General features: G+C 31.8%; 1 protein-coding gene across 3 annotated transcripts; it reads left to right on the top strand.

The window, feature by feature from the left end:
- Positions 1-17: 17 nt before the first annotated feature.
- LOC143080787 (inositol monophosphatase 1-like) lies at positions 18-24,453 on the top strand. Of its 3 annotated transcripts, XM_076256821.1 has the most exons (9): positions 18-72; positions 3,357-3,425; positions 4,243-4,376; positions 9,673-9,823; positions 10,589-10,697; positions 19,637-19,742; positions 22,719-22,835; positions 22,917-22,951; positions 23,682-23,940. In XM_076256821.1, exons 2-9 carry the CDS (start codon positions 3,360-3,362, stop codon positions 23,789-23,791), a joined length of 828 nt encoding a protein of 275 aa, XP_076112936.1. In that variant the 5' UTR covers positions 18-72; positions 3,357-3,359; the 3' UTR covers positions 23,792-23,940. The 3 variants fall into 3 exon arrangements, with proteins under 3 accessions (XP_076112936.1, XP_076112934.1, XP_076112935.1); XM_076256819.1 differs by lacking the exon at positions 22,917-22,951 and having other exon boundaries at positions 19-72; positions 22,719-22,870; positions 23,682-24,453; XM_076256820.1 differs by lacking the exons at positions 18-72; positions 22,917-22,951 and adding an exon at positions 120-139 and having other exon boundaries at positions 22,719-22,870; positions 23,682-24,453.
- Positions 24,454-24,834: the final 381 nt, after the last annotated feature.

The raw sequence follows: 24,834 nt of genomic DNA, 5'->3' as shown, positions 1-24,834 counted from the left end.
AACCAGAATACAGTATTATCATTTACATGGGTCTTATTTACCAAGGGAGAACACTCGGTAACACACACACCGGTAAGTAAGAAAAACGTTTTTTATTAATCTTTATCTAGTCAGTCGAGTGGTTGTTAACTGGTTAAAAGTATTGTTTGGTTTAGTTAAAGGCTGTGATCCCTCACCCCATAAAAAAAAACAAAAAATTGGACAAAAAATAAATGAATAAACAAACAGCAAGGATTTGTATAGTAAGATCTATACAAATCCTTGCAACAGCAAGAAAGTCAAATAGCACAAAAAAATTATAAATTTATATTAATGTAAGAATGCCCTTCCGTCAGACGATAAATTTTCATTTCGGCTACTGTTAGCGTTAAATTTGTTAAAAATTTCACTGTGTCTCGCCAAAATTGTGATTCGTCAAAGGTTTCAAATTATACACCTTATCGCTAATCCCGGCTGACCCGGCCGCTTGAACTTTTGACGCTCACAACAATCACATTTCCAGTGTGGCGTCAGATATTTTGCTTTATGACGTCACAATTTAACGGGAACCTATGTGATTTCCAGTTATGGCGGACAAATAGCGATAAGGTGTATTATTGTGAGTACTCAAAATCAGTTTATTTCTTGATCGTCTTTGAGAAGGTGTAATTTTTATCGTCATGCACTAATAATTACCATTAGCGTTACGACCCTCATTTATAAATTTAGACTTACATGACTTACCAAGTTGAGCATAAATAATTCCTAGTAGGGTTCTACATCTCTGTGAAGAATAGGGCTCTTCACAGTTAGTTTGGCCATATTGGATAGAGGGCAGATTTTCATAATAGAGGTAAAAATAGTGTGAAAATACGGGAAAACATCATTAACAGTCAGGGGACTTACTTAAACAAGTGATTTTCTAAATCACTGATTCAAGTAACATTATTTCCATAAAGGTTGGAAGTTAGAGTTGTCTTTCTTTAATAATCACCTATTTAAATAGTACAAATTAATCACAAGAAGAAGTGATTTAATATTAGTGTAGCTTTAAATATAGAATACTAAGGATCCAGGGACTAATTATGTTTCTAAACTTATCAGAACCAACATCTGTGTTGTCTAGGATGACCAGGTCATTTCAGGTGATGACCTTGTACTGAATCTAGGATAATGACATAAAAATCACTTGTTTAAGTATCAGACCTCAATTTCCTTCCCAAAAATCACTTCTTTAAGTATCATTCTTTTAATAACCACAACTAATTTCAACACCCCCAAACAGTTAAATTTTTATCGCGAACAGTAGAATTTTATTACATAATCTGAAAGATGAACCCTTGAACTTCACAGGAAAAATACTCCCACTGCTGTGAAAAATCTTTTAAGAAAGTATCAGTTCATTATGTAAAGCTATTATTATAGCATTTTTTCAACTAAAATAAAATTTTCAGGTAAATGATATCATCAAAGGCATAAACCTTGCTACTTAAAAGAAGCAAAAAGTTCATATTTTTTAATTTTTCTAATTAAAAGATGTTATTTAAACCTATGTGTTTAAAATTTAAAAAAAAAATACAAAACCTCGAATTTGCTACTCAAATAAGTGATTTAAAAATCACTTATTTCAGTAAGTCCCCTGACTGATTAAAACAGAGCAGATGCTTGAAAGCACACATAGGATTTCCCATACTTTCATACTATTCCCACCTCTTTCTTAAAAATCTGCCCCCCTATCCAATATATGAATATGGCCATACTAACCGTGAAGAGCCCTATAATTTGAAATGAGTGTCTGAAGATCAAAGGTGTTCATAGAGTAACCAATCGGAATAAAGAAAAAGAAAACCCAGGATATAAATACTTATGTGAACCATCATACTGTACATGCTGTATACTCTGTCAGAGTCAGTCAATAAGTCAATACATGAACAAATATATACAAATACTATTTATGAAAATAAATTATCAATTAATATAAAAAAAGAAGATGTGGTATGATTGCCAATGAGACAAGTGTCCACACGAGAACAAAATGACACAGACATTAACACCTATATGTCACCGTACAGCCTTCAACAATGAGCAAAGCCCATACCGCATAGTCAGCTATAAAAGGCCCGATATGACAATGTAAAACAATTCAAACGAGAAAACTAACGGCCTTATTTATATAAAAAATGAACGAAAAAACAAATATGTAACACATAAACAAACGACAACCACTAAAATACAGGCTCCTGACTTGGGACAGGCACATACACAAATAATGTGGCAGGGTTAAACATGTTAGTGGGATCCCATCCCTCCCCCTAACCTGGGACAGTGGTATAACAGTACAACATAAGAACGAACTATAAAAATCAGTTGAAAAAGGCTTAACTCATCAGATGGACAAACATACAAGTGGACGTGGCCAGGTACTTGTACATCCCGACAACAAAAAGACACTAGGAACAGATCTGAGAGTACTTGCAGTTATCTGACAGCTAGTTCAAAGCCACTAACAACTAATAAAAAAAAATCATGCATCTAAGCTGTACTATATAAATATAAATTTATTAAATGATATGAGAAAATCATCCTTAATACGGATAAATCAGCATGTGCTATACTGATGACGTTTTCTTGTCGATATAAATCAGGAGTTAATATTGCTTTTCAGACAGGTATAGTATTGGGAGTCAGAAAGTGACAACTCTCCATCCGAGTCACAATTTGTAAAAGTTAACCTTTATAGGTCAAAGTACAACCTTCAACATGGAGACTTGGCTCACACAGAACAGCAAGCTGTGAGGGACCCCAAAAATAACTAGTGTAAAAAAAATTAAACCATTCAAACAGGAAAACCGATAGTCTAATCTACATGCATATAAAATGAGAAACAAGAAAAACACTTATGAACCACATCAACAAACAACAACCACTGAACATCAGGTTCTTTACTGGACAGGTGCAAACAAATGCAGTGGGTTTAAATGTTTTTATAGGGAGCCAACCTTAACCCTAACCTTGTGTATTTATTTATAGTACTATCCAACATGTGTCCAAGGTTGCACTAGCCTTTTAAAAAAAAATGGATAAATGAACATATCAGTTTAGCATGTTTAGTTTTGATTGCAACACTCAGTATTGTTTTACTGGATGAACTTTCCTCCATGGTTCATCTTTCATTTATGGAGCTCCATATGTACTAGTAAACTTTCCAACAAGGAAAATAATTTGTATTCAGTATTGTAATTTAAAAACTAGTTTCAGACATATAGAAGTGAGATACAATGATGTCAAGAAGCCTAAATTGTGTGGAGATACATCATTAATCATATTAATATGCAATACAACTGACTTAAAAAAATTGTATATTTTTTTTATTGTAGAATATGTCTACTGCTGAACTTCAAGATTATTTAAAGACAGCTACAGGAGTAGCCAAGGAGGCAGGGGAGGTAATTATGAACTTAAGCAATGTCATTGATAATTTATATTCACATTTTTTTATTTGGATTATAAACCAATAATGAATTTAAAAACTTATTTATAAGGTACATATAAAAATAAATTACAAAAATTTCCTACAGGTACTGAATTTTTTTATAAGTTAATTTTTTGTTTTGCAAATTTTCAGTATGTTGGAATGATGTTGAAGTGATGGCATAGTCTTCAACCTGACCCAAATGCACAAATGAGTATTATATTCTCCAATATGTTTACAATTTAAGGTGATGGTTGTGTTGAAATGATACATTTTGGTCAATAAACACTGCATTGTTATTTATCTTTTCTCAGGCAAAATATTCCAATTGAACACACTTAAACAGTCTTTAAAGTTATATATACATGTATGTAGTTGAATAGAAAGAATAGGCTACCCCCTTTGACAAATAGGGAAAAACAGAAAAAAAATGAAATGAATGTTACTTGAAGAAAAATGGTATAAGGTTATAGAAAAATAAAATAAGATAAAAATAGAAAGACAAAAAACTACAACAAAAAAAACAAAGTGTACTTAAAAAAAACACCTAAAAAACCCATGCTAAATGTTTTAATGAATATTACCAGTAAAGTTAGTCATTTGAATTCTGGTAGGGTCATTGGCTATTGACATGACCTGTTTGGATTGATATTCATATCAGTATACATGTATATCTCATTATTTAGTTGGACAAGGCTTGTCGTATTTTAAACATTAAGATTGATAATAAATGGGTATGACTCAATGATCGGACATTCGTTGTCAGAAATTACCCAAAATTTATATTCCAGGTAGTTAGAGAGGCCTTTTACAAAGAGAAATCCTTACAGACCAAAAGTAATTATGCTGACCTAGTGACAGAAACAGATCAGGCCGTAGAGAAACAGATAATTTACTCATTGAAAGAAAAATATCCAACCCACAAGTAAGGATAATAATCATTATGAGAACAATATCTCAGTTTTACATTAGAAGTATGAAGTCCCATGTCACATTTGCTTTTAACACACACAAATACATTACTTTATGGATTCATTAATTTTCGTGGGTACCAATTTTCATGGATTTAGGAAAATTTTCATTTTGCTGGATATTTGATTTCGTGGTTTTGCCAAAGCCTGCATACATTTCTATATAACATTTGTAATTCATTCCACAATGAAATTCGTGGTTCCCAGGTTATGATGAAATCCAAGAAAATTGGTATCCAATGAATAATAATGAATCAAAAGTAGTCTGCACTGTTAGCCACTAGTCTGATGGATGTTCCGGATCCAGACAAGTAAAATTTTATTGGGACTAGTAAATATTTGCAGAACTTTCTAATGACACATAAGGAAAAGGTGAACATATCCTTCTTCAAAATAGTTGTTGGAATATTTTTGGGCAGACTAATACATCACTGTGTATGTTGTGAGAGCGTCAGAAACCTAGATATTTATATAAGTTTTAACAAAAATTCCAAGATAAAGTGCTTCAGTATTGATTTAGAATGAAAATAATTTACAAAAGAACTGATTTCAATAAAATTGAGAATGGAAATGGGGAATGTGTCAAAGAGACAACAACCCGACCAAATAAAAAACAACAGCAGAGGGTCACCAACAGGTCTTCAATGTAGCGAGAAATTCCCGCACCCGGAGGCTTCCTTCAGCTGGCCCCTTAACAAATATATACTAGTCCAGTGATAATGAACGCCATACTAATTTCCAAATTGTACACAAGAAACTAAAATTAAAATAATACAAGACTAACAAAGGCCAGAGGCTCCTGACTTGGGACAGGCGCAAAAATGCGGCGGGGTTAAACATGTTTGTGAGATCTCAACCCTCCCCCTATACCTCTAACCAATGTAGAAAAGTAAATGCATAACAATACGCACATTAAAAAATTCAGTTCAAGAGAAGTCCGAGTCTGATGTCAGAAGATGTAACCAAAGAAAATAAACAAAATGACAATAATATATAAATAACAACAGACTACTAGCAGTTAACTGACATGCCAGCTCCAGACTTCAATTAAACTGACTGAAAGATTATGATTTCATCATATGAACATCAGGCACAATCCTTCTATTAAAGGGAAACTTCTCAAAAAAATCAAAAATTGATATTATGTTCATTCTGTATAAAAATGCTCAAATTCATAGATATTAAAGTTTTATTCCGCTAGATAAGCAATCACCATCGATTTTAAATTTAGAGTATCAATTCTCTGCGATCCGCCATTTTGTCTTCTTTCCCGATTAATAAAAACGATATGTCTATAAACCACAAAGAAACAAAACTACAGTAACCGATGTAGTTGTAATTGCGTGTCGATATCTTGTCAATCGTACGGTTGTTTTATCCGACTAACTAACTTGATACGAAAAATATTCTTACTTTTTTTAAATTACCATGGTCTGTTGTTTTTAAACTGTTGATATTGGAATTAGGTGAAAAGTCAAAGTTGAAATCATAAATAAGCGTTCCGTGAAAATTGTTTTCGAAAATCTAATTTGTTCATAATTCTTTAAAGTAATAAACAAATATATTTTGATCTTCCCTCATCTGATCACCAGCATGGCTAAAGGTATTACTTCCAAAGGTATTGTGAGGGGTGTGAGGTGACACGTCCAGGTATTCAAGCGATTTCCTGTCGGGCTTGCAAGTTCATGCATCGTTTCACTTCTGCAGGTATTGATCAGTGTACACGGCTGATAACTTATAACTTATAACTTTCCATTTTGAACTATCAGATGAATAATATACAACACTGTCTTACTTGTCATTACTAAACTCATACGCTTGTTTATAAATAACATTTCTGGTGTAAAGAATATAATTCATAAACATATAAATAATACCCAAAAAATAAGATTTGATGAAATTAAAATCTATTTAAATATTTTTTCCAAGGGTGGATTTGGGAAAATGTAATATATAGTCATTGTCAATAGTGAAGGACAGATTGGAACAGACCAGAAATATTGATTTAAAAAAATGTACGCACTTGCCGACGATTCGTTTATACGACTGGATAGAAAGTTACGGAACTATAGCGCAATTTAAAATATATACACGTATACATTGAACATAAGAAAAAAACATATATTTTGAATAAATAGGGGTAAAAGTGTTGTAAATAGACTAGTCCACATATGCCAACAGTATGTAATCATCGAATGTCGATAGACTATTGTATACCAGAAGAAGAAGAGAACCAATTTGATTTAAATACAGGTCGATGTATAACTTTTGCTTTGGTTCATTGAAGCTGTGGACCTAGTAAAATCACAGATTTATATTTCAATAAGATTGTTCTCGAACAAAGGAAGTAATTCGTCATCACAATTGTTATATATGCCACTGGACGAACACTAATTATCCCCAGGGAATGTGAATATTTTGCTGGGAAACTTTTGAGTATCAAAGTTTCAAATTAATTTCAGGATTTATTTTCTTTCTTGGTATTCAATAACAGAAATAAGAATAAATTACTTGTTCGCTAAATAGGGGTATTCTTGTCAGATAAAAGACTTTTAGTTATATTTAAAAAATAGGGAAATATGACATTAAATTGGTTCTGTCTTTTTTTTAAACATCGTTAAAAGGATGTGTGTCTAAGGTGAACGCCACAAGAACCCTGTAATACTAGTACGAGAGTATAGCATGTAAACATTCCTTCTCAATAATATGGTTGTATTGGAAATCTTTTCATACAGATTGACAACTCATTGTCCGATATGCATGTAATATTTGCCACATGACGCCCATAGTTCTTTCTACCATCATCATCTTATTCTGTGATATTGCTGTAAACATCGATGGTTCAAACCCAAACAAAATGGGAGTAATGGACCTTCAGAGCTTCTCCATGTTATACATTTGTGAAATATATAGACGAAATTTCTGTATTGAAATGAATCTACATCTCACAAACAGGATTTTCAAATAACGATTGTGAGTAATCACCTTACAAACCAATATAAACGTATGGCAAGATATAACCATGAAGGAATTTAGTTTTTGTCAGACGCAAGAACTCATCACTATATATATCATAAACGTATACGTATATATATGCATACAGTTTCAAATATTAAGAACAAGCGGTCGATGTCGATAGTCTGTTTTCTAACTGTTCAGAGTTAGACATGTCACTTGTTCATTCTTGGAAGCCTTCATATTCCCCGTCTAACGATGGGAACTCTTTCTGATTGTGTTGACTATAAATGCTTGTATGGTAATTCTGTCGTTTATCTGTACAAGCGGTTGCATTTCCTCTCCTTTCCCAACAAACAAACGAACGAAACGCCACTAGTCTGATTTCTCTGGAGCTCATCCTCAATGGCTCTTATACGTCAGAAAACTTACATGTATACTAATAATGATTGTTTCAAGAACAACGATGTATGGACGAACTATTATAAATTCATCAATATCAGTTATGCATGACTAAAATATAACTTTTATTACAATTACTGTATTACTTATTTGGATTAATGACGGCTATCGTGTTCAACATTGCACAAATATTATCATAGAATTTTTTAAAAAATCCTCAAAAATCCTCAAAAGAAATAATGCCTTAGCTTAGATAATTGATATTCTTTTCACAAAATGTTCGTATAAATGATTGTCAAATGAATTTAATTATGTAAGAATAAAATGTTAAAAAGAAACTAAAAAAAAATCATGCATGTTGTATGTTGTATTTTTTTGTCAATTAAAAACTTTAAAATTGCAATAGTTTTATTAGCATTTAAACACAGCCAGATTTGAATACAAGTTAAGAAATTCCGGTAAAGTCAATGATATCAAACAGATGTACAATGGTATATTTAATTGGGTAATATTGCATTTAGTTTTTATAAAAGATTAAAACTACTATTTTTTGCTTCATATTTGAATCTTTACGCCAATTGCCGCTAAGTAATCAAAAATTGTTTCCTTTTATTTTTATACACTTTCGGAATTACGAATCTGAATTTTATTTTCAATTAATTTACACAATTTAATTATTGTATCTTTATTCTCATCGTGTATTAAATCTTAGTGTATTAACATCGTGACAGCATACTCTTTCTAATCCTTTCTGTTTATCCTTTCCAAATAACAACATTTATACCTGTGTACGCTTGAACTCAGACCTGTGGCTAAATAGCTACAAGGTAAACGAATTGACCTCAAGCCGAGAAATATACAGGGACCTTTACAAAATAATATACACACTCTGCTCACACATTAGTTGCATTGAAATGATTATCAAAACAATAACGGTAAATAGAACTGAAATATTTTCAGTTCAATATCAGTAAAAATGTTCAATAAATATTTTATGAAAAAAATCTCAACAATAATTAATTAAATTTATTCAAAAACATTTACTAGAGATAATTTTATAGGAGTTTAATTCAATTAATACAAAACGGTATATGCATATTTATTTTCGTTCATTCTTATATTGTGGTTAATAACTTCGACCATTCGTCAGCTGTGAGCTTTTAATTACGTATATTGTCGATAAGCTATAAGAGTTAAACAGATTTTATTTTTTCCCAGAATTCAATAAATCGGGCTAATACGTCACGACCCACTCGAGTATTCAACCAAAAAAGTTACAAATACTTGATTTTCTCCTTTATTAGAAGGAATATAAATTTAAAACTTTGCAAATGTGTTTTTTATGTTAAGATGAACATAATTAGATGATAAGTAAAAAATCGCGGAATTTCCCTTTAATCTTAATTCAGATCATGTGTTTCCAAGCTTTTCTAAAAAAAGAACTAAAAAGGTCTATTCTACTTTATGTTTAAAAGACCTCTTGGGATCGTCTGGTTTTGTTGGAATAATACATACTTTCAAACATTTGAAGGCTGAAATTTCATTGGTTGGTGAAATAATTTATACCAGAACAGAATGTAACAGAGTGTTGTCAGATCCTTAGCTTGTAATCAAAGCTTATCACATGATTTGTATTTAAATCTGATTGTATTTCTATTAACTTTTAGTAAAATAATTAACACTATTTATAACCCCTGGTGTAGATCACATTGTCAATATCTAAAGAAGGCTGTTTCATCTTTAGCCATATGAAATCCTTTTGAAGTTTTGATTGACGTAAATTTTACATGTTTGCTTCATATTTGTCATTACCCCAGTATACTACTCAACATACATGAAATATTTGCCACTGGAATTAAACAGCCTCTGGTATATAACCCCTTTATTTTCTAGATTTATTGGTGAGGAATCAGTAGCAGGTGGCCATAAGACAGAATGGACAGATGACCCCACATGGATCATTGACCCCATAGATGGAACAACTAACTTTGTTCATCAAATACCACATACATGTGTGTGTATAGGACTCTCTATTAAAAAACAGGTACGACCTTGAACAATGAACTTTATACATCAAATATCACATGAATGTGTGTGTATAAAACTCTCTATTAAAAAAACCCAGGTACGACCTTGAACAACTAACTTTGTACATCATATACCACATACATATGTGTGTATAGGACTCTCTATTAAAAAACAGGTACGACCTTGAACAACTAAACATGTACATTAAATACCACATGTGTGTGTAAAGGACTATCTTTTAAAAAAAACCAGGTACAAGCTTACACATCAGTTCTTAAAGTGATCGAAATTAATATTCAATCAAGGTACTGAGAAAACAAATTTAGTTGTTTAAAAGCTGCTGAAAATTGAAAATTCACCACAAAATGTACCCTCACCTTTTCGTCAGATACAGCACACAAGTTGCACAAGAGTGATTGTATAAAACAAATATCATTTATGTTAATTGTGCACTGCAGATTCATTTGCTTTCAATTCATTATTTTCTTGAGTACCAATTTTTATGGATTGAGTAACATTTGTATTGCATGGAGATTTGATTTTATTAGTTTGACAGTCTGTGTACAAGCTAATAAAAAAATATTCTTTGTTGAACATTTAAATCTGTGGATTACCCGAGCACTTATCTACAAATCTATTAACCACAAATGATAATGAATGTAAAGTTTTCAAATTTCTCTAACACTTACACTAACAAGAGTGGTGCTTACTATTTGGAATTTGTTTACATTTGGAAATGTTCCATTTATAATAATTAGAATTTCTATACATTGTACTTTAGATGGTAGTTGGTGTGGTTTATGCCCCGATTTTAAATGAAATGTATACAGGAGCTAAAGGACAGGGAGCGTTCTGTAATGGTGAACGGATATCTACTTCACAACAAAATGGTAATTATGTTGGGAATAACTGTATGTAAAATCAACATCAAATTGTTTATTGACCATAGAACACAAGAACTTACTAGATCTAGAGGTCCAAAGTCTAAAACCTGGTATTGTTTTATAGATTTCATTGTAAGTAACTTATTAAATATCAGTTTAAAGATATATAAAAGGGTTTATCGATCAGTTGCGTACTTATCATTTGATGCACAAATTTAAAGTAAAGGTAAAAAGTTTCTTCAATGAATTTATTTTCCCAAATTATTAAAATGTGTAGCCATTTTAGTGCATTAAATCACAGTTATGTTATCTCAATGGCATGTTACATATACAGTCGACTCTCGTTATCTCGAAGTCAGCCGGACCAGAGAAATATTTCGAGATACACATAGTTCGACTCAAACGAAAACCGGAAGTTTGACAGAACAGGGGAAACAACTCTTGCTTACCTTGGTAAAGCTAAAATAAATCCGGGTGAATATGGGAAGGGGATCGATATTCTTGTATCAAATCGATGTATTTGTATGTTATGGTCTTTCATTATTATAAAAACATTATTTTCACTTATTAAATTGTTTCAGTTACATTTTTTTCCTGTGGATTGTATCACAGAGAGTAGTTTCCAATCGAAAGTTTCTTTATTCAGGTCGTTTATAGTTGACAAAATTGTTTATTCTCGGATACAAGATATTTTAGAAAATTTAGATTTTTCTTCATTTTGTATTATCTCACTCTTTCTTTTCAAAAGAAAGTACAAGATTAAAGACGACGAATGAGTAGTTTTTAGGTGATCATCAACGGAAGTCATAATCCTTACTTTATACACACCCAAGCTCATTAGTGTAAATCACAACTAATTGTTTTGTAAACTTTTTAAATACTTGTTCATGAACATTAACAACGTATCACTAATCATTTATAAAAATTCTATAAAAGAAATTCTTAGGTTAACACTCGTTTAAATAGCATGTCATTAAATCAATACAGTGGTCAGTGACTGGAAATTTAATTACACGTGTGTTGTCAGATTAACTCGTCAATCTATTTAAATGCCGGAGGTCATGTTTTGACATATGTGTACTAGTTCGAGATAAATAACGAATTTTAAAAGTTTTTGTTAACCTTGGGATCGTAAATTTAGTTCGACTCAACTGAAATTTCGACTCATCCAATTACATACATTTATATTGGACAAAGTTCAGGACCACGTGAAAACTTCGACTCATCCTAAATTTCGAGTCAACCGAGTTCGAGACAACGAGAGTTAACTGTATATGAGTAGGACATTTTTATATGCCAACACATTATGATATCCTCTGGTTTATTCAGTCTATTCACTTCAGCTGTCTGTCTGTCTTTCTGTTAAGTGAACTTTGACCTACAGTTACAAACAATACAATGTAAAGACTATCTATTGTTCTCAATAACTAACTGACTCAATAACTGAATTGAAATCAAATTATATATGTAACAACTCTATATACGATGGCAAAAGTAGAGAGGACTTAATAAATATCATTAAACGTCTTGAATCTGAACTAGCAGTGAAAAAATGCAGTGAGCAATCAATACAAACTGAATTATCAGCTGTTTCTGTTGAGTGCCAAACATCCCAATATGTCAACACTTGTGATGCATCTACTCAGACAAGACCTATTCCAGCTCCAAGACTGTCCAAGTTAAAACTCACAGAAGATAAATGCCTACCTGTCCTTGAGCCAAAATCCCAACATAAAAACTCAAGTCCAAATCAAAAAACTATGAACAACCATAGTCCAGAGAAGGTTAAAAAATCAGGTGACAAAAATTTAATCATTGGATCATCAATACTTAAAGGGATTAGAACTTCTGGCCTATCAAAAACCAACATAAGAACATTCAGAGGGGCACAAATTGATAGAATAACAAAGGAAATTATGAATATGGATCTGAAAGCATATAAGAATATTATTCTTCAAATTGGTGGAAACGACATAAGTGGTGGAAAATCCTTGAAAGATTTTGAAATTGAATATGAAAGTTTACTTATAGCAGCTCGTAGTTGTAGTAACTCTGACTGTAACATCATAGTCTCAGGACTCCCTCCCAGGATTGATGTAGATGTTTACAGGGCAAATGTAGCTTTAGAAAGATTATGTCAACACCTTGGACTAGTTTTTATAAGACAATATGAAATGTATATGCGTGACAGCTTCAATCAAAACAATCATTTTTATGTTCATGATGGTATTCATTTCAATTCAAGAGGAACATCAAGATACATCAAAACAATAGATAACATAATTGGAATAATCAATTCACATGTTGTCTGTGAGAACTGTGGTGAACTTAACCATAAAACATCCTTCTGTAGATTTAATATGAAAATTAAATGCTTCAAGTGCAATAGGTATGGACACAAACTAAAATCTTGTACTGCTTGAAAAAATGGCAAAGAAGGAAATGCCAATTTAACATCTGTTTCAAACAAATTTGATGTACTGACAATATTATGTTCTGAATGCAATTTATTCCCATGCATGTGTAAATTATTTTCTTTGTCACAAGGGCTTCAGATTTCTGAGATAAAGAAAACTAGAAACACTAGACAAACAATTAAAGACAAGAATGAGAGTAATTTCTCACTTGACACAACCCAGGAAATGTCTACTGTCAAACTTTATAGTACTAATGATGGGTTGATTAATTCTGATAATTTTAACACTGAATCTCAGACATCTGGACAGGATATATTACTTGGTATTAAACAGCATGATACAAACTGTGTAATGTTTGATAATGAGTCTAATGTAGATAATTTATTATTACCTCTCCCTCAGGTCAATTTAATAATTGATGTGAAATTATCTTATGTCTCTGTGTTTATTTTAGCAATTAGTGTTTGTATATATTATATAATTAATTTAGAAAACCATGCACTGACAGCTAATGATAAGATTTTTAATTCTTATGGTTTTAGTAAATCAAAAGGTATCAGGATTTGTTCTCATAATGTTAATAGGATTGAAAGTTAATATGAAGAAATTAAACATAACCTTATGTTTTCTGATAACCAACCTGATGTATTAGGATTGTGTGAAACATTTTTAACAAAACACACAACTGATAATGAATTACAAGTACCTGGTTATGTATTTGAAAGAAAGGACAGAACATCCCAAGGTGGGGGTGGTCTGATTGTTTACTTTTCTGAAACTATTAAATTTTTAAGAAAAAACAACATAGAAATAGGGGGTAGGGAAACAATGTGGTTTGAAATTAAACCAGATTACAAAAAATCTTTTTATTATGTTTTGTTTATAGGCCACCAAAATCACTGATAGATTGGGTTGATGATTTTGAAAAAGAAATAAGAATGGCAATGACCATGAATTCAGATATAACAATTATGGGTGATTTTAATTTTAATTTTAAAGTACCAAACAAACCTCCTCAAAAATGGCTAAATGTTTTAGAATCATATAATTTTCAACAACTGATTGAAGAAGCCACAAGGGTAACAAAGGATACTAGTACACTGATTGATCATATTTATGTCAATAATCCAAATATGGTAGAGGAATCACATGTGTGTAGATATGCAATTAGTGACCATTATCCTATCTGTTTAACAAGGAAAGAAGTCAACATAGGCAAAAAGAATACACACAGTACAATTACATATAGAAATTTTAAAAATTTCAACCAAAACAATTTTTTATTAGATCTGCAATCGACACCTTTTCATGAAATTGAATTTGAAGAAAACCCCTCTGACTGTCTAAAATTGTTTTATGATATGTTGAACAAGGCTTTTAATTAGATAAACATGCTCCTGTTGTTAAAAAGAGAGTTAAAAGAGACAGGCAGCCTGAATGGTATAACAGTGAAATCATTTATGCTAGGAATATGAGAGATAAATATAATGCACTTGGTTTATGCCCGCGTCACACTGTCCCGATTTTTACTCCGATGGCAACACGATAATGGAAATTTTCAAAATCGGGACTGATCGTATCCAGATCGGGCTATTCGTAGTGCCATCTTTAACCATCGTAGAACCATCGGCCACTTTTTTTAGCCTTCGGGGACAACTTCGGGAAGGGTTCTAAATTTTTTAACATGTTAAAAAATCCCCGAAGGTGCGTCCGATGTTGAGGGTTCGTATTGAGTTCGTATCACCATCCTCACCATCGTAATGTCACCGGGAATGCATCTTTGCACATCGTATTGCATTCGTGTTTCCATCGTTTCCATCGGGCAGTTTTGACATTACGATGTCTACACGAATGAATCACGAAGATACCTGAAAGTCTTACGATGGCAACACGACTTCGTGAAGACCTCGTAATCCCGTCGTGTTGCCATCGAATAAAAGTACGAAGGCGACAAGATGGAACTACGACGGCAATAAATCCAGCTTAATGTAAGTTAATTTTCGCGCTAAAATACATTTAAAGTGCCATGCGCGATATGCACTGGTCAGTCTAATACGACAGTTAAGAAAGACGTTCACAAAACATGGAGCTCATATCATATGATTCTATGAAAACAAGAAAGGCGACAGCGTTGTTTCTATTAATTCAAATGGAACAAGAAGAGCAGCTATTACAGGCTCAGGATTTACTTTTACAAGTAAAATATTATTTTTTGTCAATTGTTCATATCAAGTAACATAATGAAAATCATAAACGCGCCTCGTACACCAACACTGCAGGTACACGTATATAGGGAAACCAACTTTTTATTCATTATTCTGATTTTTTATGTATCGTCGGAGTTGTTGTCACACGAATGTTTACTCCATAACCATTTTGTTTTCTATATGTCATATTTTACCGCATTTGTTGCTTTCCCCACATCCTTCCTTTTGTCTATATATTATTATGATATTCTCCTGGAAAGAGCTCTTTTTGAATAAAAGGGATCAACGAACCCATTACCTTACCTTTAAGATAGATCAGTAAACTTGGGCATAATTATGGGTGATTATTCAGACTAGTGCACACTTTTTACAGTTCAAACAAGGCAATGCCGAGCATGTCATCCCCTCGTATGTAACATATTGGGGACAAATATGGACACTATATTTGTATATGACACATGCAGAAAATGGTAAATTGAATATGCATATTTGATACATTAACTATTTTTTTAGAAATCAACCAAAACATTCAGTAACTGGAAATACCTTTAATATTGTCTTCATAGAACCAACAGGTAAAAATATGAGCAACCAATTTCCTGTGTATTATGCTATTTCAAGGAGAAAAAACAAGTCCATCTGCATGACCTTGACCTTTGGCCTTGAACGTAAAAAATGTCAGATCATTACAAGGAGGAACAATATACCAAATGTGGTTAAAATCTTTTGAAGCATATTGGTTTTAGAGTGTCAACAAGGGTGATATTGCCTTGTATTACAACTGCAACTGTGACCTTGACCTTTGAACTTTAAAGTCAATAGCGCTTAAGATATTCTTAACGAGTAACACCATACCAAGTTTTGAGCATTTTGGTTCTAGAGTGTCCATAACAATTTTATCAACACACAAATTACATGTAGTAGGCGAGGGGATAATAAACTAAGTTTTATAAGAATTAGACAAAAAGATCGATTTCCCGCCATGCATGGTAGACTTGTACAGAAACGATATGTTGTCGAAATTCTGTTCGTATCTTTTAGACATCGTATGGCCATCGCGCCATCATCGTAATCCATCGTGTAGCCTTCGTAATCCATCGTGTAGCCTTCGTGATCCATCGTGTAGGCTTCGGCTGAGATATGAAGCTTAAATACCCGTCTTCGGTTAACCTTCGTATGTCCATCTTTTGCTATCGTATATAATTTCGGCACCATCGTATAGACTTCGTTATTCATCGTACTTGCTTCGGTCACTTTTTGGTATTTTAACGAGATCGGGACCAACTTCGTACGAACTTACAATTTTCGCATTCGGGTGTCCATCGTATATTGAAATCGGGACAGTGTGACGCGGGCATTATGGAGTGAGTATAAATTTTGGAGAAATAAAACTAAACACATTGTAGATAACTCAAAAAAGAATTATTATAAAAATATGGTAAAAGACTCGAATGACCCTAAAACCTTATGGAAATGTCTTCACAGTGTGAACCCAAAAGTTAAAAATACACCATATGAGTTAGCCACAGAAGATAACAATACAACTAAAAGTAAAAAATGTATAGCTGATACTTTTAATAACTTTTTCACTTCCTGTGCTGAAAAACTAAGAGAACAAGGAAATTATACACCTGTTAACAAAGCAGATTTTAGTAATCTAAGTAAATTTGTTAAAAATAAATTACATAAACATGAAAAATTTTCTATACCACCAGTGAACATGAATGAGCTATTTAATGAATTAGCAAAACTTGATATAAATAAAGCATCTGGTATGGATAATATTGGACCAAAAATCCTAAGATTAAGTGCCCCTTTTATTGCATCACCTCTCACATATATATTTAACAGAATGATAGATACTGGTATATATCCTTCATTACTGAAGAATGCTAAGGTAACACCAGTTTTCAAGGATGGTGACAAGCTTCTAGCAACAAATTACAGACCTATATCTGTTCTTCCAACTTTATCAAAATTAATAGAAAAACATGTTTCTAATAAAATGTACAAATATTTATCAAAACTTAAACTTTTACACCCTACACAATCTGGTTTCAGGCCGCAACATTCTTGTCAAACTGCACTTATCAATATCATTGACAAATGGTTGCAAGAAATGAATGATGGTAATTTGAATCTAGCAATTTTATTAGATTTTAAAAAAGCTTTTGATTTGGTAGATCATGATATTCTTTGTTTAAAGCTTAAAATTTATGGATTTAGTGAGGCTTCTGTTAGTTTTTTCAAGTCATACCTCAATAACAGAAAACAGCAGGTAAACATTTGTAATGTTTATTCTGAACAACAACATGTAAAATTTGGTGTCCCCCAAGGTTCTATACTTGGTCCCCTATTGTTTGTACTATTTATAAATGACCTTCCCTTATGCATTGAAAATTGTGAAACAGACCTATATGCTGATGACACCACTCTTCATAAATCTGGGAAAAACATAGAAAACATACATGATGATGTTCAAGAAGATTTATACCGGGTTGAAGAGTGGTGTAAAATGAACAACATGTTCATTAATGCAAATAAAACAAAATGTTTGGTTACTGGAACAAAACAGAAACTATCAATTCAGACCTGTCAACCAAACTTGATAATAAATTCAAAAGTATTACAAAATTCTTCATGTGAAAAATTATTAGGTGTTAAAATAGACAACACACTTAACTGGAAAAATCAAATTGACCAAGTTTGTGCTAATATATCATCCAGAATATACCTTCTTTCTAAAATAAAGAAATTTTTAGATATAAATGCAAGGAAAACATATTACAATGGGTATATTCTTCCCTTAATTGACTACTGCTGTATTATTTGGGGTGAATGTAAAAATGAAGGGATAACAAGAATTTAAAACTCCAAAAAAGGGCAGCAAGATTAATTCTAGATGCAGATCCTTTATCCCCCTCAGCCCCCTTATCTAAAAAACTTGGGTGGATGACAGTTGACAATAGAATAAAATACCACAAATATTTACTTCTATATAAATGTATGCATATGGAAGCACCAATGTACCTAGTTCAAAAGTTTAAACTGAAATCAGATAATAATCCTTACTCCTTAAGAGGCGTCACTCAAGGTAATCTGATAGTTCCTAAGCCAAAAGCTGAACTATTTAAGAAATCCTTTGCTTATTCTGGATCAGTATTATGGAATGGACTACCACACACAATGCGTAAAGCTCAAAACACTTTTACTTTTAAGCAAAGTATCAAGAAGTACCTAACACAACCCTGATAAGAAATGTTTGCTACAATGTATTTGTATATTTTTTATTTTTTATTTTCATTTGATTTTTTGACTACATGTATACATCTTAAACAGCATTATATCTTATGTTAATAACAATACATTGAACTACATGAGTGTAAATTAACTATGTGTAAATTAACTATGTGTAAATATCTGTTTTGATTGTATTGTAATTTGTATGCGAGGGCCTCAGGGAAGATTAGTTTATTGTAACTAACTGAGTTTACCCTCTTTAAATAAAGAATTTATTATTATTATTATTATTATTATTATTATTATTATTATTATTATTATTATTATTATTATTATTATTATTAATATAGATGATTATCAGAGTAGTCATTTTTTCAATGTCACAAATATTGACAGTAAGCCCCCTTTTTATTTTTTTTTTTAACATTCATAAATTCTTTATTGCACTCTTTGCTGTTTTAACAAATTACTTAATGTACGGCATTCCATCAAGTATCCCTGTTACATACAATTATAACTGATATCCTGGTAAGCCCCCTTTTCTATTTTAACCATTCCCATAGTAGTTGTATGAGAGTAATGTGTTATTAATCACAAATCCTAGGCAATACTCATTTGATTAATCACAAATCCTAGGCAATACTCATTTGTCTATCAAAAAGCTCAAATTTTGTTTACTCTGGTTGGAATATTTTAATATATTGAAATGTTTTATAAAGACAAACTACCTTTTGATTTTGAAGATTTTCTATCATCTGTACATGTAGTCATTTTAGAGTTATGGAACTTTGATTATTAAAAATAGGCATATCTTCATACTTCTGTGATACAGTCATGATAGTTACAATTCAGAGACATGATTCCTTTTTGTTTCGAAAACTTGAAAGTTCTATGTGTTGTATAAGGAAACTTCTGATAAGTTTCAGACACTTATGATTCAATCAACAATCTTGTCATAAGTTTCATCTTTATTTCTCCACTTAATCATATATCAACTCTTTTTAACATCAGTATGGGTTCACTTAAAATATAAAATGTATATACATGTATATCTATCTAATAAAATAATATATCTTTTCAGACCTCAAACAAGCTATTATATATTTGGAAGGTGGATCCTCAAGAGAACAAGATGTATTAAGAAGAAAATTTAATATTTATCATAAAGTTGTTGAGACTACTCATGGGTATGTTCTTAAGATAACTGAAATAAATCTTTGGCCATTTGGAAAACACTTAAGGTGGTACCCAACACCTTCACTAAAATTAATTTGGCTCGTTTAATTTTCATAAAATTTTGACAAAGTATTTACATTGACCATTTAAGAAAAGTATAAAAATTTCAGAAAAATTGAACCAACCATTTTATCAGAAAAATACACTGGTTATATAGCATTTTGACAAACACTAATTTTGATCTTTAAGAAGCTTATGGTGACTTGAATAACACCGGTATCACTCAGATTACAATTCTACCTTGACAGGTAAGTTTGTATTTAGCCTATAAAATACTTATTTAGCCTTGAGAATTGAAAGGTCAGTTTATCCCATTCATACAATAGAAGTTTACCTGTAAGGGTCAGAATGGGGTTTACAGAATAGAGAATAAATGTAATAGCAACAAAAAATAGAGAATAGAGAAAATGAACAACAAAAAATAAATAGAGAATAATGCGGTGCAAAAGTATAAAGAATAAATGTGCAAAATAAAAAGGAAACTTAGGTAACTGTAATGCAATACCGATAATATAATGATCAATGTGCATAATTGATAAATAATCTTGTAACAGAAAGACTATAGTAAAATCATTTTCATGAGAATTTGCTTTACAGAATGAGAGTTATTTTTAAGGCTATTAAAAGAAAAATGCCCTAAAAATTTAAAGAATACAGATATTAAAAAACCCATGCAGGTCCTCATGTCATTTACATTGTCAAAATATAGGACACATCTAGTCAAACTGGTTTTAAACTAGACATCTAGTCAAACTGGTTTGGTATAACTGACTGTTTCTTGCCCTAGATGTCTATTTCACAGTGACCTTATGTGTTTGTGCTAAGAGTACATTGTACTGTCAAATTCATTGATTTTCTGTTGGGACATGACCTACATTGTAAACATGCAAAATAGTGGCTTGAGATTTCAACTGATATTAGTACATGTATACTAAATTAAAATTTAGAATATTATATCCTGGTTGATGATGGTTTTTTTTGGGACCAAGATTTTTTCTTCATTCTTGTTCACATTATGATTATTTTAACCTTCAACATTGTTCAATGCACATTTAAAGATAGAAAAAATTTCAGCTCTCATTTAAAATATTTTGCAACTTAATAATAATCTGTCAGATTTGGTGCAAACAAAAAACAAGACCCTGCAAGCATAGTCTATTTCTATAACAGTCAAGCAGATAGTTTTTTTTATATCTGAAAAAAAAACTACCATGTAAAGAAATATGCAATTAAAAGGCCTAAAATAACCCCTAAAATTCAACATTAACAGATTTTTAACAATTAAATCAAGATGCACAAAGTTTTAAGTATTGGTCAAAATATAGGGTTCTTTTGTACTTTAACAATATCACAATAACAATAAAGTGACCTTAATTTTGGACAAGGTAAATGGCATGAAGCCAGATTTATCAACCTCTATTGTATGAATGGGAAACTGACCTTTCAATTCTCAAGGCTAAATAAGTATTTTATAGGCTAAATACAAACTTACCTGTCAAGGTAGAATTGTAATCTGAGTGATACCGGTGTTATTCAAGTCACCATAATATTCCCTTAACAACACATCATCATTAAAATGTTTAGCAGATTTTAAAGAGTTATCTCCCTGTAGTGTTAGGTACCACCTTAATGTAAATTGATGATTTGCCATTGTTTCATTGATATTTTATGTAGGTCATATTTCATACAGTTATAACTTTTTATTCAAAGCTATACTGCTAAAGTTATGATAATGTTGTCAAGATATCACATACTTGCTATACCTATATTATTACCATAGTTATAAGTTACTACAAATCAATCAAAAACCACACATACCAACCAAGCGTTACAAATATATATAAAAAAATCAAACTTTTTAAAAATCATAAATATCTGTATTTTTGACTCTTTGATTTGATTTGAATTGCTAATGGTTACTATGATATTACATTAACCTTTGACCAAAATAGTAACAAGAAAGTACACAAGTTTGTTTTGGCAAATTTTATGTAAATGTTCAGCTTCTATGGTATTTTTATGCCCCACCTACGATAGTAGAGGGGCATTATGTTTTCTGGTCTGTGCGTCCGTCTGTCTGTTCGTCCGTCCGTCTGTTCGTTCGTCCGTCCGTCTGTCCCGCTTCAGGTTAAAGTTTTTGGTCAAGGTAGTTTTTGATGAAGTTGAAGTCCAATCAACTTGAAACTTAGTATACATGTGCCCTATGATATGATCTTTCTAATTTAAATGCCAAATTAGAGTTTTGACCCCAATTTTACGGTTCACTGAACATAGAAAATGATAGTGCAAATTTCAGGTTAAAGTTTTTGGCTTCAGGTTAAAGTTTTTGGTCAAGGTAGTTTTTGATGAAGTTGAAGTCCAATCAACTTGAAACTTAGTATACATGTGCCCTATGATATGATCTTTCTAATTTAAATGCCAAATTAGAGTTTTGACCCCAATTTTATGGTTCACTGAACATAGAAAATGATAGTGCAAATTTCAGGTTAAAGTTTTTGGTCAAGGTAGTTTTTGATAAAGTAGAAGTCCAATCAACTTGAAACTTAGTATACATGTTCCCTTTGATAAGATCATTCTAATTTTAATGCCAAATTAGAGAATTTATTCCAATTTCACAGTCCTTTAAACATAGAAAATGATAGTCGGAGTGGGGCATCCGTGTACTGTGGACACATTCTTGTTTAATGAGATTTTCTTTTTGGTCTTTAATTTAATTTCTCTATTAAATTTGGTTTGCACTTTTTTCAGAAAATAGGTTTTTTCGAGATAATCTTTTGCCAATTGGCTTCAGTCCTAGACTGTCTATGATATTTTATTCTTTAACAACTACTAAATAAATTAACTTAATAAGAATTTACAGTTTTCTATTAAAACCTTTTAGTTATTCACCTGAATCAATCCTTTACATCAGTTTATAATTTACACAGGACGAGAACATTAGGTTCAGCAGCAATGAATATGGTAAATGTTGCCAAAGGAAGTGGTGATGCATATGTAGAATATGGTTTACATATCTGGGACTTTGCTGCATCAGGGGTGATACTCATAGAGGCTGGTGGTGCTATGATTGATCCCGCAGGTAAGTACCTTGGACTTAACCTCACCAGGTCGGTAGGGGGGATACTGTTAGAGGCTGGTGGTGCTATGATTGATCCAGCAGGTGAGGTTCTGTTGTTTACTACATCAGGGGGGATACTAAAGAGGCTGATAGTTCTTTGATTAATCTGTGAGTTAATTATCTATGATTTTTACTGTAACAAGTATCATACATATATATAAATATAGCTATATATGTTGGTAGTCTTTTGATATATTTATCTACTAAGGATAAAAATTTAACAAAGATTATGAATATTTTCATATAAGGGCTGTTCCATTTCTGTTTTAGGATGAACCCTTAATAGTAAGTCAATGATATTTGGTATGCAGTTGTTCATGTTGTTTAAGCAGTCGCAAATATCTCATTTCAAGACAGATGTTTTGGCCTTGCTCCTTTAGTCATGATTGACTTAGATGTTTTGGCCATGCTCCTTCAGTCAGGGTTCATTGACTTAGATGTTTTGGCCTTGCTCCTTCAATCATGGTTCATTGACTTTGAATGTTTTGTATAGTTTACCTATTAAAGTAATGTCATTTTAGTTTCAACATTTGTATTTTACTATCAAAATAAGATATAGACAAGACATATCTATGTGTCAGCAGTTTATTTAATTAATTAAAATTGAGAATGGAAATTGGGAATGTGTCAGAGAGACAACTACCCAACCAAAGAGCAGAAAACAGCAGAAGGCCACCAACTGGTCTTCATCCCAGTGAGAAAATCCCTCATTGGACGAGTTCCTGCATTGTAGATATTAATATTCATGTAACATTTTGTTTTTATTTAACAGGTGGTCCAGTAGATTTTCTTAGTAGAAGAGTTCTATGTGCCTCATCACAATCTTTAGCAGACCAGTTATCTACAACCATCCCAGAACATATAGAAATGGAGAGAGACTGAAAATGGCAGACTTAAACAATAAATGTTAGATTTAGCAAAATAATAAGGGTGGTTTTCCTGGTTAATTCTAGTACAAATAAACACTTAGTGCATTAGTATGAAGAAAAATTAAAGTTGATTTTTCATGTAAGTTCTAATAAAAATTAACATCCTTTACAATCAGTGAAAGACATGCAGTGATCTGCAGAAATCCAATTTTAGCTGACCAACAGGGTTATTGTTTGATGTCTGTCCTGAGCTTTTAAACAGATGCCTTATGTGAGGATGATGCCTTGTATACTAGCATTGTAAGGCTAGGTAAAGGGACTCTTGTTCAAATTTCTCAATAAAGCATTACTAAAATGGGTTAAATACAGCATTTTTAGGATTGCTTGTTTAATGACAGTGGGTATATTTCACAGTGGGTATTTAGGTGTTTAATTAGGGAGCCTTGGAACTATGTTGGTTGGTTGCTGTCTAATTAAAATTTTCTTCATACATTTTATAAATGTAGAGAGTCTTCTACCACTTTTGTTTTTATAGATATATGTTGTTAATGTTATATGTACTATTTTATTTTTTAGAAGTAATCACTATTTATTACATATTTGCTGGTCAACATTTTTGTATACGTTTTGTTTATAGAGATAGGTATTTTATATTAAAATAACAGTAAAAAATAAGTCACCATTAGTTATTTTATTTTTAGCTCACCTGGCCTAAAAGGCCAAGTGAGCTTTTCTCATCACTTGGCATCCAGCGTCCGTCATCGTCGTCCGTCGTTGTTAACTTTTACAAAAATCTTCTCCTCTGAAACTACTGGGCCTAATTTAACCAAACTTGGCCACAATCATCATTGGGGTATCTTGTTTTAAAAAATGTGTCCGTTGATCCGGCCAGGTCAAGATCTAGCTACCCTGAAATTTTCAGACAAATTGAACAATAGGTTGTTGGGTTGCTGTCCCTGAATTGTCAATTTTAAGGAAATTTTGCAGTTTTTGGTTAATATCTTGAATATTATTATAGATAGAGATATACTGTAAACAGCAATAATGATCAGCAAA

Source organism: Mytilus galloprovincialis, chromosome 6, assembly GCF_965363235.1.
Source record: "Mytilus galloprovincialis chromosome 6, xbMytGall1.hap1.1, whole genome shotgun sequence".
In the NCBI taxonomy this organism is placed as follows: domain Eukaryota; kingdom Metazoa; phylum Mollusca; class Bivalvia; order Mytilida; family Mytilidae; genus Mytilus; species Mytilus galloprovincialis.
Note: the sequence above shows the minus strand (reverse complement) of the source record. Positions and strands in the feature narration are given on the sequence as shown.

What these genes read in the sequence shown, in the direction of transcription:
- LOC143080787 (XM_076256819.1), top strand. Translation starts at nt 3,360, where the DNA reads ATGTCTACTGCTGAACTTCAAGATTATTTAAAGACAGCTACAGGAGTA. An exon ending in ATCTACTTCACAACAAAATG is followed by an intron (nt 10,698 to 19,636) that starts GTAATTATGTTG and finishes ATATCTTTTCAG; the next exon opens with ACCTCAAACAAGCTATTATA. An exon ending in GTTGTTGAGACTACTCATGG is followed by an intron (nt 19,743 to 22,718) that starts GTATGTTCTTAA and finishes TAATTTACACAG; the next exon opens with GACGAGAACATTAGGTTCAG.